The sequence below is a fragment of the Manihot esculenta genome, chromosome 16 (genome assembly GCF_001659605.2).
Source record: "Manihot esculenta cultivar AM560-2 chromosome 16, M.esculenta_v8, whole genome shotgun sequence".
Classification (NCBI taxonomy): Eukaryota; Viridiplantae; Streptophyta; class Magnoliopsida; order Malpighiales; family Euphorbiaceae; genus Manihot; species Manihot esculenta.
This window is the reverse complement of record NC_035176.2, coordinates 6,496,171-6,516,219: the sequence shown is the minus strand read 5'-3', so window position 1 is coordinate 6,516,219 and position 20,049 is coordinate 6,496,171. Positions and strand designations below refer to the sequence as shown.

General features: G+C 35.5%; 2 protein-coding genes across 11 annotated transcripts; one reads left to right on the top strand and one right to left on the bottom strand.

Annotated features, from left to right (window-relative positions):
* Nucleotides 1–1,505: 1,505 nt before the first annotated feature.
* On the top strand, nt 1,506–10,767 carry LOC110603723 (protein HIGH CHLOROPHYLL FLUORESCENCE PHENOTYPE 173, chloroplastic). Of its 10 annotated transcripts, none has more exons than XR_006348979.1 (19): nt 1,506–1,690; nt 2,174–2,413; nt 2,504–2,665; nt 2,805–2,855; nt 3,563–3,697; nt 3,875–3,898; nt 4,047–4,158; nt 4,501–4,626; nt 4,720–4,769; nt 5,907–6,062; nt 6,145–6,240; nt 6,332–6,447; nt 6,543–6,666; nt 8,241–8,354; nt 8,527–8,607; nt 9,514–9,676; nt 9,742–9,787; nt 10,444–10,454; nt 10,553–10,767. XR_006348979.1 is itself a non-coding variant. In XM_021741602.2 (17 exons), the coding sequence occupies exons 1-16, from the start codon at nt 1,625–1,627 to the stop codon at nt 9,658–9,660; spliced, it is 1,788 nt and encodes a 595-aa protein (XP_021597294.1). In that variant the 5' UTR covers nt 1,506–1,624; the 3' UTR covers nt 9,661–9,676; nt 10,553–10,767. The 10 variants fall into 10 exon arrangements, 3 of the variants coding, with proteins under 3 accessions (XP_021597294.1, XP_021597293.1, XP_043807824.1); XR_006348981.1 differs by having other exon boundaries at nt 10,444–10,471; XR_006348977.1 differs by having other exon boundaries at nt 10,401–10,454.
* Nucleotides 10,768–12,401: 1,634 nt separating this feature from the next.
* LOC110604287 lies at nt 12,402–13,109 on the bottom strand. Its single transcript, XM_021742453.2, has 2 exons — nt 12,708–13,109; nt 12,402–12,595 (listed from the first exon to the last, which is right to left on the bottom strand). Exons 1-2 carry the CDS (start codon nt 13,002–13,004, stop codon nt 12,578–12,580), a joined length of 315 nt encoding a protein of 104 aa, XP_021598145.1. The 5' UTR covers nt 13,005–13,109; the 3' UTR covers nt 12,402–12,577.
* Between the last annotated feature and the right edge of the window lie 6,940 nt (nt 13,110–20,049).

The following is a 20,049-nucleotide window of genomic DNA, read 5'->3' as shown; positions in this document are numbered from 1 at the left end:
GATTCCCTTAAAACCTCCACTAATTTAAGTATCGGTAAGTTTGCCCACAACCAACTGCTCGATGTTCTTTTTATCACCTATACCTACAGAGGAGATTACGACAACATCAATTTCTTTATTTTTGAATAAATTTAATCTAATTAAAAATCTAATAAAAAGAAAGTAAAATTTAAAATGACACGTAATATAATTAGCAGTATAAGTATTTCAATCTTGTTAACACTGATCGGTCCATTAAAGAATAAAATGCTCCTAGCGAATATTTACTCTATCTATGAGGTTCAAACCCTCGACCTCAATTAAAGGATAAGAGTGTCAAACTACTCATTCAAACCCTCGACCTCAATTAAAGGATAAGAGTGCCAAACTACTCATTTAAACACTCATTGGTGCTAAAATTACAATGTTAACAACCATATATTTACATTTAATTAACTTTATTCATAAAATATTTTAGAAAATATCAAAATATGCTACAATGATTGCTCAAGGCTAGTGCTGGAATTCAACAAAGTGTGGTCCAAGATCTCTACGCATGATGTGAATAATGAGAATGGAACTCTGGAAGTGAAGTGGTGTAAACAGAGTGCAGCACATGTCAAGCTTAAAGTTGTGGAAGAAGGGAGAGCACAAACGGTGTAGCTTTTGCTAGAGGCCTCTTTTGCAATGAATGTGGAGAATTGCTGGATTGTTTCATTACAGATTTTAGAAGCACGTCGGTTTTAGCTAGGAGCAGAACTTGGAGCAATCTTCAAAGGAGTTAAAATTGCTGCCAGTAAACCTATAGAGAGGTTGATTGTGGAGTATGATTGCAAAGAAGAAGTTGATACCATCAATAGGAGAAAGTTGCCCATCCCGAAGTCGTTAACACTATACATAGCTTTATGGTACTAGAGAAAATGGTGAAAGTCAAGGATGTCTTTCGAGAAGCTAACTTCCCTGTAGATAAAATGGCTAGGCTAGCTTCCTTCTTTTCCTTCTGGTTTAAGCTTTTTTGAGAATCCTCTTGAGATGCTCAACATTTGGTTAGAAAAGGACATTATCAGGTGCAGTATGTCCAGATTAGGTTGTTTATGAGCTACGAGCTCTTTTTTCTATTAAAAAAACTTTATCCATTGAAGATATTCTAAGCCTTGAGTTTGATATAGGTGCAGTGAGATCGTTGTGAATTAATAAATTCAATCTCTAAATCTCAAACAACCATGATAAAATAAAAAATTTACACATACAAAAATCTTTTCTTATTTTTTTTTTTCTGAATTCTTTTCTTTCCATGTTATCCATATCTTTATAGAGGTATCACTGGATAAATGGGTCCAGTTATCGGGTCAGAACAGAAAAACTACAACCAGCCCATGAGCAATACTATGACGTAAAACGCTTCTGGTTGGAGAGAAAAGGAAGCCCAGACGTGCTCGAGTCCAGTCCATCAGGGAAAAATCATGGCCTCGCAGCATCTTCCAGAGTTAACCGTGGAAATTCAAAGCAAAGTCACTGGGTGTGAGAGTACGTGTGTGGTCTGTATTAAGCCCTGCGAAACAAATATCAACTACTTCTATTCCATAAACCATGTGTTTGTATCATCATTCTCTCGATTAACCATCACGAGAAAAGGTATAAGAAAATGGAGTGTTGTTATTCCTTCAAACAATCATCGCCATACCCTTCTTCCTTTATCCTTAATCTTCAGGTATGAATGTGATAATAAGTGAATGTCTGCATTTTTCTGTGCCACTGTATTCCTTTTCTTGATCACTGGTTGTTAGTATATATTTGAGTTTATTAGTGAAAAAGATTTACGTGTGTAGTCGTATTGTATCTCCTTAAGATGTTTCTGATATCTTCTTTTGCAATTGGATGCTAAAATTTTGGGTTTCTAATTTATAATTTGGCATTGCAATTTTCTCTTTGGGTAGTGAGTTGCAAATTATGCTGATTGTAATGTGTACTTGAAGTTACTAGTTCCATCTTTTCAATGTGAAGTTAAAAGATGAACAATTTGAACCTAAAATCTTTCATTTGGGTCCCCTTCTTAAAATTGAAAGCTTGTGGCTTTATGTCTGGACAGTTAACCAATAATCTGAAATTGCTGCATGAGCATCATACAATTTCTATTTACTTAGATTCGAATAGGATTATCTTCACTTCATAACAAAATCAACTGCCACTGCAGGGTTCTTCATCATCTATTGTTGGCAAATTATCCAGACATTCTCCTTGTTTGTTGTCTTCTCCACTTTCTAAACCTTTTCTTCAGATTAATGATAGATTGCAGTATCAAAAAAAGTCAACTTTTTTCACTTGGAAAACATATAGAGGGCCCGTAGTAGCAGAAACTGGAAGGCAAGGTTGGGACTTTGGCAGATTTATTAAAACATTATATTTCTTCAATGGACCTCCATCTCCTGCTAAGGTTAGACCTAGTTTATGTTGGAATTTATATCTCATGAAACCAGAAAATCTTTTAAACTGTCAGCTAATCCTAACGTTCTACCTGTTGAAGTTTTTTGAGCTTCTAGTTGGGAGACTATCCAGTCAATCCTCTAGTGAACCAAAAAGTGCGATGGACAGTTCTGGCATTGTCCTGGTAGTTGGAGCTACAGGTGGTGTTGGCAAAAGAATAGTTGATATCTTACGAAAGAAAGGACAGCAAGTACGAGTACTGGTATCTGCTCTTACCTTCAATTATTTCTTTGCTTACCTTAGCTTACAGAAATAACTTGAGGAAAAATGTCTAGAGAAAAATGAGAAGAGTCTGCACATTCTTCCTTCCACTTATTTTGTTTCACAATTTTTTTTTTCAGGTCAGAAATGAAGAGAAGGCAAGAAAGATGTTGGGCTCAGATATTGACTTGGTGGGTTAGCTGTTACTAGTATAAAGCATTGTGATGAACTCAATAATTGCAATTATATTTATTACACACACTATAAAAGTTTTCTAGTGGATGAAGCTTGCATTCTCATCCAAAGTTGCTTTAGGATATGGTCTTTGGTTCTATGCATGGTTTTGAATAACAATTGTCCCATATCGTTAAAGTTTATAGGATTCCTTTTCTGTTTCTCCCTCATTTTTGACAAATCTTTTGACTTCTTGAGTTAATGTCATCAAGTATTGAAGATTTAATGTCTTTACCATTTGCATTATTCTTTTAGTTTTATATTGCTTAATGCTTATGGTGTTAAAGAATGATAGTGTTAATGTCTTTATTTAATGTATTTTTTGCATATAATTTAGTTGCACATCTTAGCTTTATTTATACCCTTAAATATCTATTAATTTTATTAACTTTGCAAATTTTTCAAAATAATTTGTGTAACAAATTCATAAAGTTGTAATTATGTTCATTGGGAAACTGCTAATTTCATGTTGAAGTGATTGTGCATGGAATGTTATCATTTTTCTTTTCTTGGTAGTGGAAGATGATTGGTTCATTAAGCTGGTTCAATTCAGAGTATTTCCACTATATAATTACGAATGACTGAAATACTCTATACAAATCTAACCTTGTATCAATTTCATGCTTTTAATTTGTCACTCCACTTTTTAATTTTTTACTTTTAGATAGTTGGAGATATCACTAAGGAAAGCACATTGGTCCCTGAGTATTTCAAAGGGGTCAAGAAAGTTTTTAATGCTGCTTCTGTCATTGTTGGTCCCAAGGAAGGTGATACTCCTGAAAGGGCAAAATACAGCCAAGTATGATTCAAACACCACTCTCATGAATAATGTTTACAGTTTTTTCTTGTCATCATAGAGCAGGACTATTCATGAATCTCTACCAGAATATTTGTCAATCTGCTGTGCATTTTTCAGCATTTTATGAATGTATTCCTTTCTACATAGGGCACCTGACTTTTACTTGATGATGTACAGGGAATCAAGTTCTTTGAACCAGAGGTACTGAAATGATTGTCAGTCTTTTGTCTTTTCCATTAAATTTATCTTTCCTGTTTTCAGAACTTCCTTTGCTTTTCCCATTTTTGTTGGAGGCATCAAATATTTGGTTGTTGATAAATGTGAAGCTTTATTTGATTGATGAAAGCAGATCAAAGGGGATTCACCTGAAATGGTGGAGTATGTTGGGATGGAGAATTTGATTAACGCTGTTAAGGGAAGTGTTGGACTTCGAGGCGGGAAACTGTTATTTGGATGTGAAGGTACTAACCAGACCTGCATTAGCTAGTATATTATACTAACATGCTTATAATTATATAAACAGCAATGCATGCTTAGAAAATTATTTTTCTGTAACATTTATCTGACAATTTATTTGATTAGTGATAATGACTTAGAATGATTCTCAGCACTCAATTAAACTTGAAAAGTTGTCATTTTTAATTGCAGCCAATAGATTTTGTTCTAGTTTCCCTCAAGTGACTAAGCATCATGATGCTCTGAATCTTTGAAATGTCCTTTGTTTATTTTGATTTTTACAAATGCAATACAACAGGTTGTAATTATCAATGGTCTCCATTCTTTCTCCAACTTGCATTTTGCAGACAATAGTTTTAAAGATCTACCTTGGGGTGCTTTAGATGATGTTGTAATGGGAGGTGTTAGTGAAAGTAATTTTCAAATTGACACAAATGGAGGAGAAAATGGTGGACCAACTGGGATTTTCAGAGGTTTGTTTCAATTAAACTCATTTGCCCAAGTCATTTCAGTAATCAAATTTACTATCTGTTTATGTCCTCTTTTGCATGTTTTTATCTTGTCAGGTGTTGTTTCCACTGCAAATAATGGTGGCTTCACTAGTATCAGAACTAGGGTAAGGTGCAGTATTTTAGCTTGATTTGTCAATTTTCTTGTGTGAGAGACATGGTTTGCTGTTTGCCAAAAACCTGCACTCTTATTATTCATAATTTGCTTAGTGATGGTTGTCCGTTAACACTCTTTTCTTAAAAAAAATAAAATAAAATAAAATTACTGACTATCATAGTATTTAAACTGGGCCCAGTAAGCCTATCTTTTGAACCCAATTTATATGGTTTCTGGTGAGTTATGACATTCTTGAAAGTCTGCAGAAGTAAGTTTACATATTTCCTTAACATTTATAGAGCTTTTTATTAGTTTGGCTGAGGGACTTTAATTTATTTTCCAAGTATTCACCTTTGTATTCCTCGTCTTGAGCTTCATGTCATTAAATTTCTTCATGCTTCATGGTTTTGAAATCTGGTAGTGGGGGCTTGATTTTGAAAATCATACTCTTTCAGAATAGTTAGTTGATTTACATCATATCAGATAGCAAGTCCTGTGCTTCAACCATTAGTCCACTTAAGGGCCCGAGTATAGGATCTTGTCACGGGTCTATGAATTGGGAAGTCCTCCTCACGCCAGACTCCCTTTCTTTTGCTAGGGTTTCGGCTCTTCCTTGAGGAACCTATTGTGAATTAAAAAATGAGAACTCATTGTCGAGAATTTTCGAATCTCATGAGTTGGTGATAATTTTTCTGAATGCTTTATTCCAAATAATCAATGCCTTATATAGGAAAAGCTACATCCAGATTAAATCCAAATTTGAAATTCAAAGATACTTCCTAACTAGAATTTTGAAATATAAACTGAAGATAACAATCCAATCTCAACAAGAAAAAACAAACTAAATCCTGCTAGCCAATATCATGTTCAACAGCTGCAGCAGCCTTCTGATAACGCCGTCGATAAGCTCTGCCTATAAAAGCATCCATAACAACATACTTGTTGCATGAGGTGGAAGGACATTATATGATACTGGATTTAGTCAATAAAAGTATTTTTAGGGTTGCAGCAGTTTCATGGGTGCAATAGTAAAACTTTTAGAAATTAGTCTTAACTATTTATGAAAGTGACAAATGTTAGAAGTTTGGCTGTATGAGGCAAGTCTTATATAACTAAGTCAACTAAATTCACATTAATTTCTTTTCAGAATTTTTCAACACCTGAGGACCTTTCTGCATATGATGGTTTGGAACTGTGCCTTAAAGGTGATGGTCGAAGGTATAAACTTATTGTTCGTACCAGCAGTGATTGGGACACTGTTGGTTATACAGCAAGCTTTGACACTGTTGAAGGATGGCAATCAGTAAGTCAGATCATAACCTTCTTTTGATTGGCTGTGCCTGTGTTATAGAATTATGTTCTAAAGTGGAACTTCCTTTTACCAGATACGCCTGCCATTTTCTTCTTTGAGGCCAATTTTTCGAGCTCGGACTGTTTCAGATGCTCCTCCATTTGATCAAAGCAATATTGTATCACTGCAGGCACGTCATATCTGCTCAAGATTGTTCATTTTCTGTGTCATTAGCTTCTTGCTTTTTTTTTTTTTGGTAAATTAACCAAATATATTTTCAGCTCATGTTCAGCAAGTTTGAGTATGATGGAAAGCTGAATCCAACTTTTGTGGAGGGTCCATTTCAGCTTCCATTATCAAGCATCAGGGCCTATATAAATGATCCTATAACTCCCAGGTTTAACATTTATTTTATTTTTTTGTTGGTTTAACTTCCTGACTTCAATCAATCTGCTGAAAATTTTAGTTTTGGTTTTGATTTGTCCATTATAGGTTTGTGCATGTGAGCTCTGCAGGCGTAACCCGACCTGATAGGCCGGGCCTTGATCTCAGTAAACAACCTCCTGCTGTACGCTTGAACAAGGAATTGGGTTTTATCCTAACTTTCAAGTTGAAGGTTGGTTATTATTTCTGTATAAGCTATTGTATTGAGCTGTTAATGTTAATCTACGAATTCCATTATATCAACATTGCCTAGTAGTTTAATAGTATATTTATTTGGGACTTACTGCTGTTTTTGAAGTACTGGATTTCTGATCTCTAACTTGTTCACTGAACCAACTACTGATATTACATGGTTCATTAGGTTAAGCCTTTTACCAAATTGACGGAGCTGTAAGGATAAAAGCAGAAGGCTCAATATTAATGAAAAAGATAGAAAGCTTCTAAAAATTTGATGTGTTAGCTTGTGAGGTTAAGCTTGTTAGAAACTAGTGGAAAGCCCACACATCAGGCTGAACATTTTATGGCATGCATAAAATGTTATTGGAACATAAAAATTCATAATATTTCAGAATAACCCAAAATTTTAAATAAATTAAAATTAAAACATATACAATTTAAATTAAAACAAAGAGTATTGTAAGGAATTTCAAACCTATGGACTTAATGCCTATATTTGTGAGAATGAGAACTATAGCTAGTAAATATAGCACTGCTTAACAAATATTTTTAAATTCATATCTACCAATTCTTATAATTTTTCCAAGTGTATTTATTCCATTTACTTCTTTAAACAAAGAAATAATAATTGCTAAACTCTAAGTAACGGAGAAGTATGTTAAAAACACTAAGCAATTAGAATGATTTAGAAATATCACTACCTCTAGTATACATAAGTAATTGAACTATATATGAGAATTGTAATAAAAAAGGTAGCATTAAATTCTTACTTTTTGACTGTGATTGTACATTTGAATTATGTTTTTTCTATAGAGAATCATGTTTCACTTAGGAATACAAGGAAGGTAGAGGAGATAGTGAGAAGAACTATAGATGAGGAGTGAAATTCTGTGAATTGAGGGAGGAGGAGAATAAAGCGTTGAAGCCTAATTGTGATGCACAAATTAGAGTATAAGTAGACATTGGCAGGTGTGGGAGCCTAGTTGAATAAAGCAATGACAGATGCCACAGTCCATAGTCCTTAAAAGAAGTAATAATTTAGAGAAAAAAGAAAAACACAGTAGCCCACTAATCCAACAACTATTTTGCTTCAACTCCTTTAATTTTGAGAAGACATTTTCTGTTCTACTAGTTTTTTGGTAAAAATCAACATTAAATGATCAATTTTAATGTGTCCAATTTTTATTTTTTATTTTTATATAATCTAAAATGTCAAAGTTGTACAAAAAATTAGAGGTTGTGAATATATATAGTTTTGGTGAAAATTGCTCACATCAAACATTGGGTAGTTAAAAAAATGCACTTATTGTAATAAAAACTTGCACATTTAAATGAGATCTAACTTAGAGGGTTTTCCATTTTTTTATGTCAACATTACTAAGGATTACAGCTTATTATGTAACTTTTAAGACGTGAAAATATTGAAATGTCCGGTAGAAGAAAAATTAACTCTACAGTTGACAACTTTTTGGTAATCTTTTCTCATAGCTTTGCTTTAGTAATATTTATATAGATAGATATAGATATATAGATATGAGTTCTCTTTTCAACTTACTAGCTTTATGACAGGGAGAAGACTTGATACGTGAAAGTGGCATGCCATATGCAATTGTCAGGCCTTGTGCTTTAACTGAGGAGCCTGCTGGAGCAGATCTCATTTTTGACCAAGGAGATAATATAACAGTATAGCACTATATGGAACTTTAGCATTTGTTTTTTGTATTTTTTTGATACAGCGTACACTTTGTAGGATGATATTGTAGGCACTGGCAGGAGGTTCTCTCCAAAAGTCAGTATTAGGACAAATGACTGGTGTGGTCTCTGTTCTCTTTAACCATTTTTGTGATATATGCAGGGTAAAATATCAAGGGAAGAGGTTGCTCGAATATGCGTTGCTGCTGCAGAAAGCCCATATGCATGTGACAAGACATTTGAGGTCCTAATTTTTTTATTTCACTTAAGCTTTCTGGTCCTTCTATTAATATTAATGCGGAAATTACTCAATGATATATATATTAGGGAATCTCACTAGTTAGTCCTTGTGGTATAGGGAATCTGTCTAGTTAGTCCCTTGGTTTTGAAAAACACATTAAAACGTTCCCAAGACATTAGAAACTCTACTAATTAGTCTCTCTGTTAACTTTAGCCATTAAGTATTGGGAAAAGTCTAAAATGTTATCAGTTGGAGGGAATAATTGTTTAATTTTTATAAAATTAAGGACCAACTAATGAATTTTGTTCATATTAGAGGGACTAAATAGTAAAATACTTAATGTCTGAAGTTAACAAAGGACTGATTAGTAGATTTTTTTTAATACTTGAGGGACGTTTTAATGAGTTTTTTAAATCAATGGATTAACTAAACTTGAGGGACTAAATAGTTATTTTTCCTATATATTATCAATCTTTTGACATTATCTTTGTCATAATGAGTTAACGAAGCATTACCATTACCTTTCATCATTTCTGGATTCCCAGTAGAAACAATGTTCTCCAGATTTCCTTTGTCTAGGAAAGAAAATCTGGAGAACTTTAGTATTTTTCTCCCCTGCTTCTCTAAATCATATATAGTTACTAACACGCCACTGCTAGATTTCGAGTTCATTCTCCAATTTGGTTTTCAACAGTTCACCATTGCACTTCAATAAAATGAAGAAAAAAAGGCTTTTCAATAAGTTGGAAAAAGGAAATGAGAACTCCTTCATCCATGCCATGGAAATGGAGAACTGCTCACTTGATTTCTTAGTAGCCTGTGGGAATTTTTCTTTTTTTCTCATTTGAATAATTCACCACATAATCCGGCATATCCTTGTCTAATTATGTATTTGTGCTTCTTTTGCAGGTTAAAAGTGTGATTCCATTTAGTGAACCATTCACAGTGGACCCTGAAAACCCACCTCCAGAGAAGGATTACAACGAGTATTTTAAAACTTTGAAGGATGGCATTACAGGGAAAGAATACCTAGAACGTAGTCCTGTTCCAGTCTAATGCCCACATATAACAGGTGTGCTCTCATAATTGGCTCTGTGAATGATAGATGTGATGATAACATCATTATATTTGATATAGATATATGATTCAAGAAGAAAAGACGTTGATGCTGAATAAAATTCTGGTAAGTAGCAACCACAATACATGAGTATAAATCTTTGAATCAGTGGTTCTTCCAATCTACCAATCTACAAAACAATTGCAAGAAACTGGACAGTAAACTCTCATTAATTACTGTTGGGTTCCTCATAGCCATAATAAAGCTGCTGAATTAAGCTAGTTAACCAGTCCAAATGTTACCAAATAAGATCATCCTGGGAAATAACAAAAACACAATCTTGTCTATTGGGTATTGAATATTGGGCAATTTACTATTTATTCTCTTAGTGTGAGAAACTCTTTAGTTTATCCCTTAATTTTGAAATATATATCAAAACGTCCCCGAGCCTTTAAAAAATCTACCAATTAGTCCTTCGTTAAATGTAGCAGTTATTGTAATATGAAAAAACTCATTTTTTTGTTTTTTAATTTTGGAAAAATGTCCACCAATTAGTCCCTCCATATTAATGGTACTTCAGATTTTTTTGCAATACTTAATGGCTAAAATCAATGAAATAACAAAGGTTTTGTGTTCAGCAGCATTCATAGTTCCACAGGAATCAGAATAAAGTCATTGCATTTAAATATATCTTGTATGCATACTTCTATTTCTATGCTTGTTTCGAGTTGCTGGGCAGATTGTGAATTATTTGACGAACCGGCAAAAATCTTGGGTGGCAGCCTTTGCAATGGTGATCAATGGAAAAAAGTTAATCAATGAACTCAAATTATTTCCTCACGGCTACAAAGCAAGTATGCTAAAGTTTCATATTCTGTTTTGCCTTTGCAGATCATACCCCTACAATTACAAAACAGGCTTGTAGAGAAATCATTAGACTGCTTAGCAAGAAAGAGATACCAGGGAAGCAATTAGTGATCGATGTTGGATTGTAAAGATAAATGACTGCTCAGAAACTCAGCTTTTGTATATTTTAAAGCTGTACATATACAAAATTTCTTGTCCCATTTCATCTGATAATTTGAAATCTTGAATTTTATTTTCTCTATTGAATCGCACATCGGTCGTGAAAAAGGGTAACGTGTCCCTTATATGAGCGATAGACACTCTTCTTGAGCTAGCTTTTGGGGTGAGTTAGACCTGGTCCAAATTTAATATGGTATCAGACCTTTCCATCCGATGTTGAGCGTCCAAATTCTGGACTTCTGGACGTGAGGGAATGTGTTGAATTCTACGTCAGTTGTGGAAAGAGGTAATGTGCTCCTTATATGGACTATAGACATTCTTCTCTTTGAACTAGATTTTGAATGAGTTAGATCTGATTCAAATTTAACCATATTAATTGAAAGATTTATTACGAAATGAAAAAAAGAAGATAATTTTCGCATCACATTTTGAAAATTAAATAACATCAGGCATGGATGTTGAGGCTCGGTAAATGAGAGAACAGATGATTCAGGTAAAGCCTCAGGCTTTTTATCCTTCCGTAGAAGGCTAATGTTGATTCCTTTTCCAACATGTAATGTCATGCTCCAGTGACCATTTTTGAAGGAAATGAAGATGACAAAGGTCAAAACAAAAGAAACTAGGAAAAAGACAAAAGATAGAGCATCTCTGATAGAAACAGTTCCAAGCTCATTAATATCAAGGGCTTGATCTCACAGTGTAGAATTCTATATGCAGAAAAACAGCATGGTAAATTTTTGAAGTTGGCTTAATGGAAGAAAAAAAAAGAAGGGAAAGTGATAAATTCAATCATTGAATGACTTCCTGCACTACACATGGAGATTCAACTACTGAATTATTAGCTTCACGATTTATTATTTATTTTCTTTAATGACAATTAATTTTTTTTGAATTTTTTTTTTATTGTAAAACTGTCTGAATATAGAGAAAGACAAAATTGAAATGCAATCGACAGATATAATCAGCGTGATGCATGATATTGCTGCAGAGATGTCTTTTAGAAGCAACGATTTACGTCAGATTTGCATGCAAAACTTTCAATCATATGACCCACCAGCTCTGTTTGCATGAGCTGTGCATGTGACTTTGGAGTTGCGCACGTGATATCCACGTGAGTGGCTGCTCCTCCTCCTCATATCCTGTCTGTCACCCCACTTGCACTATATGAGAAATTGATTGCTGAGGCATGTGGATGCCATGGATGAGAGAAAACTCAGAAATTTTCAGCTATCTTGTGTGATTTCATCATGAAAATTTAAATGGCATGTGAAAATATAAATTAAGAAAAAAATTATTTGAAAAATGTTTCTTATGAATATTTTTCTCTTATTAATGAAATATTTTTAAAATTTATTTGCACTTTAAAATTTTTTACCTTCTATTATTATTTTATCAGAAAATAAAAAATAAATATTTTACTAAATAAAATCAAAATAAATGTTGAATCTCATATTTTTTATGAAAATGGGTAATGTGCCTCTCATATAGGCCATAAACACTTATATTTTGGAGATGAATTAAGCCTGACTTAAATTTAATATGGTATTATAGCCTCCATTCGATATTGAACTTTCGATATATATGTCGGTATGTTGAATCCCCTTGAACTAGTTTTTAGATAAGTTAAATTTAAACAAAATTTAATAATAAATATCGATTGATATCATATTAATCCGTAATAAACATAATATTTTAATTTAATTAACTGTTTAAATATCTATCAATCATCAATTAACTCTATACGAAGAGAACACGTGTTCGTGCCATGGATTCTATGACAAGAATTACAAAGCCACATGTATAGTCAAGTAGAAAAAAGTTGCATTCTTCTCTCCACATTCTTTCATGGAGAGGTAATTATAATCTTCAACTACATTTCCAGTTAGCCCATCAGAAGCAGCAAACTGCCTGCAGAAGAAAAAGATTCAAAAAGAAGAAAGAAAAATAAATAATTTTTTTCATCTCTTTCTCCCTTCCAAGAAAATTAAAGAAAAAAATTTGGCAGAGTAAGGTAGCATACATTACGGAAAGCTTTATGCCTTGTAAAACGACGACGTTCATCCACAACTTTTCTAAGTTTTTGGAGCATTTCTTCTTCAGTTAAAATCCGATCTGGGGAGCTGAAGAAAGCACTTCTTCTAATAGGAGGAGACCACAATCCACTTTGTTCATAATCAAAATCAAATTCACTTACATCAAAGAATTTGTTGAGAAGTCGATCTGAAACAGACTTAGAAACCAGCTGAATCTTTTGAGGAGAGGAGGCCTCATCAGCAGGCAATGGAGAGGATGAAGAGACATCTTCAGAGGAAGACATGATTAAGGAAATTAAACAAGATAACAGAAAAAATGAAGTATATATGTTTGAGAAAAGAAGGAGACAACCTTTTTAGAGGTAATGATAAAGACGTTTATGGCTGTATGTAATCATAGAGAAGTCATGGGCTAGCATAACTAAAATATGTTGTTTTAAATATTACATTCTAAGTTTTAAATATTATTATCTACTACTTTCACTATTTCCTGAGTTATTAACTATATTAGCTCCATATGTTTTACACAGAATATTTTCTGCATATATAGTTTAAAATATTAAAATAGATTCGCAAATGAAAATATTTTTTTAATAAAAAAAATTTAAAAAAAATCTTTTTTTAAGTCATTTTCTTTATTTTGAACAATATTCAGTCGGTTCGATTTTAAATCGAACCGAACTGAATAAATTAAAAAATAAAATTTTAATATTTATAAAGCTCGAACTGAATTAATTTTGAACAGAAATCAAATCAAACTGATTTAAGTCAATTCGATTCGATTTAATCGATTCGGCTTTTTAATAGAGGTTTTATTTTTTACATTTTATTTTTAATATTTTAAAATTTTAATTAAAATATTTCAATATTAATTATAGTATAATATGTCTATATATCACACTAATCGGTTTAGTTTTTTCTATTTTTTTTATCACAATTAAACCGAACCGAAACAATTGAAAATTTTAAAACTAAAAACTGAACTAAACCGAAATGAATAAAAAAGAATTAAATTTCTGAATTAATTTGGTTCGATCGATTTTTTTAATTTAAACCGAATATTGTTCCCCTCTAGTTTTGAAAATCTTATTAATGCCACTATAATATTTTTAATATTTTTTAAAAAAAAATTTAAAATTTAAAATATTTTCTACGAATAAATAGAGACTAAAATTTTTAAATTTTATAAAAAATAACAAAAAATTAAAATTGTATATTATAACTTATGGTTTTATATAAAAGATACATAAGATTCACCTATTTATATTTTGGGTCCTTCCATTATCTATATATTTGAAACTTTGTCCGATGGACATGCATATATTCTTTTTTCTTTTCTTTTCTTTTTTTTTCTGGTGGACCTTGTTGCAATTTATTCTTGCTAAGGGTCTTAATTATTTTAATCCCATATGTATCGTGCGAGTTGTTTCCTTTATTAACCAACCGTATGCCTACACTTGTCTACCATATAAATAGATATTGTATTTATAAGGTCTGAAAAGTCTTCCCTGTTTGGGAGTTTTCGTCTTGTCTTCTATGATAAGATTTCCTATGATTTATTAGTTTCTTTAGAATTTCTTCATGGCAACTGACGAGGATGCGGTCTCAGTGGAGATGGCGAGTTTATCTGTTGACGGCGAGGCGGATGATGATGACGGCCTAGTTTTCGGGGTTGATGATGGTGTAATCGGCCAGGAAGATCCTTCGTTGTGTTTGGTGGGGCGTTTCCTAACTAATCGGCCTATAAATTTCAATGCCATGGAACACACTTTGGCTGCTCTATGGCAACCATTTGAGCAGTTTTCTGTTCGGAGAGAGTAGGGTGATTTGTATGTGTTTCAGTTCTATCATGCTATTGATGTGCAACGAGTTTTGGATATGCGTCCGTGTACCTTCAACAATCATCTCCTTGTTCTTGAAAAGTTGGAGGGCTTTTCCCATCCAACTGAGGTCCCCCTTACACATGTTCCATTCTGGATTCAGGTGCATGGTCTGCAGCCAGGTTTCTTCTCTGAACGGGTGGTGGCCCGCATAGGTAATGAACTAGGAGTGTTCTTGGCGTCCGATCCTTATAATTTTCTTGGACCACAAAAATCTTATGTTCGGCTCCGCTATTATCACGACCTCTCCAAACCCATTCATAAGTCATTGAGAATGCGCAAAAATGATGGTGCATGGTTTAATGTAACCTTTGTTTATGAAAGGGCTCCCAGCTTATGTTTCATTTGTGGACTTTTTGACCATACGGAGAGATTTTGTCGCGAGCTTTTGAATCTTGGAAATGCTCCTGTGGTTCGTAAGTTCGGTCCTGAATTACGTGCAAACTATCGATGTCCTCAAAGCCATGGAAGCAGGTGGTTGAAGGGAGGAGGGGGAGAAAACAACAACCAAGGTCCATCGGGCATCATTTTTGGTAATTCCATCGCTGGCGAGCATACTACGCCACCAAATCCAGTGGACAATGATGATCGTGATATGGACGGGATTCGTGAGGACTCTTTGAATTCATATCCTACTGATGGGGAGGAGGTTGCTAGGGGTTTGGAAGTTGGTATTACTATTGTCGACCCTAAAAGACGACGTTTGGGCACTGAAAATAAGAAGTCCAATAGGGAGAAGTCCACAATGGATCATGGATTAAGTGGTGGTTGCAAGCCCACAATGGATCATGGATTAAGTGGTGGTTGCAGCAATCAGTCAAAAAACGAAGTAGCGGCGGGCCCTGGAGTTCAGGCCCGCCGATCGCAATGAGTTGTATTAGTTGGAACTATCGTGGGCTTGGCAACCCACAAGCAGTTCAGGTCCTGAAAGAGATGGTTAGAGTTAAGAGGCCAAATTTTCTTTTCTTAATCGAAACTTTATGTTGTTCTGCTCGGGTGAATGAAATAAAAGACTTGTTGGCTTATGATGATTTCTTCAGTGTGGATTGCTTGGGTCGTAGTGGGGGTCTGGCTTTACTGTGGAGATCGGTTTCTTCTATTACTCTTCTTAGCTCATCGCAACACCATATTGACACCGAAGTTTTTATTGAAGGGGTTGGTAATTGGCGCTTGACAGGCTATTATGGCGAGGCTGATCGGAACTTTCGTCATTTATCTTGGCAACGGTTGCGTATGCTGGCATCTCATCATGAAGCACCCTGGGTGTGTTTAGGCGATTTCAATGATATTCTATCACCTTCTGAGAAGCGAGGTGGTCGTCCTCAACCTTCACGTTTGATTAATGGATTTCGGGACGCGCTTTGTGATTCTGGTCTTATTGAATTCCCCATGACGGGATATCCTTTTACATGGGAGCATGGAAGAAATAGTGATGGCTGGGTGGAATCTAGGTTGGACCGTGTTTTTACTAATGCTCAGTGGCGTACCAGGTTTTCTAATTCTACTGCTGAAGTGTTGGGTTTCTCTACTTCGGACCATCTGCCTATTCTTCTTGCTGTCAGATGCTTTGTGGATCAATGCCATGCTCATCGTTTCCGGTTTGAGAATACGTGGCTCCGTGAGGCAGGGTGTCGGACCTTAATTTCGGATATTTGGCAACTTTCTCCAGATATGGACGTTGAGGGTAAGCTTGTGGCCTGTCGTACTGCTTTGAAATCGTGGGGCATGAATCTTAGACTTCTGCATAAAGCTGAGATGGACGAGAGTCTTGCTATTATGACCCGTTTATGCGGCTCTCGGCTACAGGTGCATACGGATGAGTTTTTATGAGCCAAATCCCATTTCTTTCATCTTTTAAATCTCCATGAGATCTTCTGGAAGCAACGTGCTAAGCAATTTTGGCTTAAAGAGGGTGATGCTAATACTCGATTTTTCCACAATGCTGCTTCTGCTCGGAAAAGGAAAAATACAATTGTTAAATTGCTGGATGATTCGAACGTATGGCATGATAAGAATTCAGGTCTGGAGGAGGTGATGTCTGGATATTTTATGTCTCTCTTTACTTCTCATGATTGTAATTCTGAACCAGTTTTGCAGTGTGTTCCATTATTAGTGTCACATGATCATAATGCATCTCTTTTAGCTCCTTACAGTTGTGATGAGGTAAAATCTGCAGCTTTTTCTATGAAAATTGATAAATCTCCTGGGTTAGATGGTTTCAATCCTAGTTTTTTCCAGCATTATTGGGATATTATTGGTGAGGATGTGTCTCGTTTTTGTATTGATTGCTTGCATTCAGGGTCTCTCCCGCCGAAGTTGAATGAGACTGCTTTAGTTTTGATACCTAAGAAGTGTGTCCCTGAGCGAATGAGTGATTTGCGTCCTATTGCCCTCTGTAACGTGGTTTATAAGATCATGACTAAGATGATAGTTAACCGGCTTAAGTCCATCTTGCCGTCTATTGTCTCCGAAAGCCAGAGCGCTTTTATTTATGGGCGCAGCATTCAGGACAATATAATCTTAGCTTTTGAGGCTATGCATGGATTTAATATGTTTCATCGAAAGAAAGAGTTATCTGGGGCCCTTAAAATGGACATCAACAAAGCCTATGATAGACTAGAGTGGGATTTCATTCGTGACATGCTCATCCGCATGGGGTTTGCGCAACGATGGGTTACTTTGGTGTTTTCTTGTATCTCTACTGTTCGTTATTGGATTCTGCATGATGGCAGGGAAATCGGCCCTATCTTACCAACGAGGGGACTGAGGCAAGGAGATCCCTTGTCGCCTTATTTATTCATTCTTTGTGCTGAGGGGCTTTCCCGCCTTTTACAAGACAGTATAAACCGTGGCAGTCTTCATGGGTTCAGGATATCACGGGGTGGCCCGCAGATCTCCCACCTTTTTTTCGCGGATGACAGCTTGATTTTCTTCAGAGCAAATGTTCAAGAGGCGTTGGAGCTCAAGCGTATTCTTCGCATCTATGAGAACGCATCTGGACAATTGGTTAACTTTCAAAAATCATCTCTTTCTTTCAGCAAGTATACTCCTGTGGCTCTTCGCGATTCTATCTGTTCAGTGCTCCAGAATGAGGAGAAGCCGAATTTGGATAATTATTTGGGACTCCCTTCTCATGTTAGTAGTAACAAGAGGGAAGTGTTCAGTTTTGTTAAGGATCGTTTGTGGAAGCGACTGAATTCATGGAAGCATCGTGCGCTGTCCCAAGCAGGTAAGGAGGTCCTCTTGAAAACAGTCCTCCAAGCTTTGCCAAACTATGTTATGAGTTTGTTTTTACTGCCTCGGACTTTATGTGCTGATTTGCAGCATATGATGACTCGATATTGGTGGAGTAAGGGTGCTGATCAAAATCGCGGTATTCACTGGCTGGGTTGGCATAGAATGGCGAAGCACAAACTGGATGGCGAGTTAGGTTTTAAATCGCTCCATGATTTTAACTTAGCCATGCTTGGTAAGCAGGGTTGGAACATTATTAACAGGCCTCATTCTTTAGTGGCCCGCGTTCTTAAGGCTCGTTATTTTCCAACAACATCTTTTTTTGAAGCATCTTTGGGCCACAATCCTAGCTTTTTGTGGCGTAGTATATGGGCGACTCAGAGTCTGGTTAAAGCTGGTGCTTATTGGAGAATTGGGAATGGCAGGTCAGTTTCTATTTGGACTCACCCTTGGTTGAAAGAGGCGCCCGACTTATTGGTTTTTACACCCCCTCCTCCGAACTGTACTCTTTCTGTTGTTGCAGATCTTATGATCGGCCATAGATGAAATGAGAGTTTAATAGCTCAGTTGTTCAATGATAGAGACATGAGTTGTATTTTGAACATCCCTCTAAGTCTTTCTTCGCACCCAGATGCGTGGTGCTGGAAGTTTGCGTCCAAGGGTCACTATTCTGTTAAGAGTGCTTACAGATTTCTGGTTGCTGGGTTTCGACATAGGGAAGGTAGTGAGATATGGAGTCATTTTTGGAAGACGAAGGTGCCTCCTAAAGTGCTTAATTTCTGCTGGCGTGCTTTAGTTAATGTAGTTCCTTGCCTCTCTTTACTTCAGTCCAGGAGAGTTCCGGTTGATTCGATGTGTCCGTTGTGTCATGAGGCTCCTGAGACTATCTTACATATTCTTGTTCAGTGTCCTTTTGCCCGCAGTTGCTGGTTGAGTTCGCCTTTGGGTTGGCCTGCATTCTCCGCTGCCTCTCTTAGGGAGTGGTTCTCTTTAGCCTTCCTTACTGCTTCTGCGGAGAATGCTTCCCTTATTCTAATGATATGTTGGGCTTTGTGGCATAACAGAAATAATGTTGTTTGGAAAGCTCAAGGTCGAACTGCGAGTGGTGTGTTCTTCATGACACTGAATTTTTTGCAGCAATGGAGGGGGGCCTGTTCTGATTCTACCAGCTGCACCAATGTTGTGTCGGCTTTGACTGTTTGGTCTCCTCCACCGCAGGGTTGGATTAAGGTTAATATTGACGCCTCTTTAAACTCGCAATGAAGTTCGCTAGGCTTCGGCTGTGTAGTCCGAGATGCTAATGGTAGATTTATAGCGGCTAAAGCAGGCTGTTTTTGTAGTCAGATGGAGGTTAAGTGTGCTGAGGCAGTGGCTTTTCGAGAGGCATTGAGCTGGATTAAAGAATGCGGATGGGATCGAGTTCTTTTCGAATCGGATGCTCAGGTTCTTATTGTGTCCATTAACAATGCTTCATTAGATGATTTATCACCTTTTGGTCTTTTGGTTTAAGATTGTAAATTGCTTCTATCCAGTTATGAGGAAGCAAGATGTGCTTTTATTCACAGGTCTGCGAATGATGTCGCTCATGTTCTAGCAACATCGGCTCATTCTGAGTCAGGTCAAGGAGTTTGGGTTCATGTCCCTCCTCCTCATATAGTTTCCTTGATCGCTTTGAGTTAATAATATTTCTTTCATTTTTTTTTTTTTTAAAAAAAAAAGCAATGATACAATAGCAAACTCATTACAAAACCAAAGATTAATAGCCCAGCAGTTTCAGAGCAATCCAAACCTGAAAATCAGATCAAATAAATCCCATAAATTAATCCAATTCTTCCAAATAATTTTAGAAACAAACGATTAAATTTCAAATCGATTTAAAATAAAGATAATGTGTCTCTTGTAAAAATTTTGAACACTCTTCCTTAAATTAATTTTTGAAATGAATTAAATCTAAAATAAATTAAATCTGAGCTAAATTTAATATAAATATTGAAAATATTGTGGTTGCTGATGCAAATCCTTCCTTAGAAAAGAAAACTAGGTTTCTAAGTACTCCAAAATATAGAGCTATCTTGAAGGGAGCAGATATAAAACCACTCCATGCCGGGATGGAGAGGATACATAAGGCAAACCTAAACCTTTTGGACAGGGGAAGTCACAAAAAATGAGCTTTTAGAATATAGGGGTGAGCATTCGGTCGGTTCGGTTCAAAACT

What these genes read in the sequence shown, in the direction of transcription:
- LOC110603723 (XM_021741601.2), top strand. Translation starts at nt 1,625, where the DNA reads ATGGAGTGTTGTTATTCCTTCAAACAATCATCGCCATACCCTTCTTCC. An exon ending in CCTTTATCCTTAATCTTCAG is followed by an intron (nt 1,691 to 2,173) that starts GTATGAATGTGA and finishes CTGCCACTGCAG; the next exon opens with GGTTCTTCATCATCTATTGT. An exon ending in GACAGCAAGTACGAGTACTG is followed by an intron (nt 2,666 to 2,804) that starts GTATCTGCTCTT and finishes TTTTTTTTTCAG; the next exon opens with GTCAGAAATGAAGAGAAGGC.
- LOC110604287 (XM_021742453.2), bottom strand. Translation starts at nt 13,004, where the DNA reads ATGTCTTCCTCTGAAGATGTCTCTTCATCCTCTCCATTGCCTGCTGAT.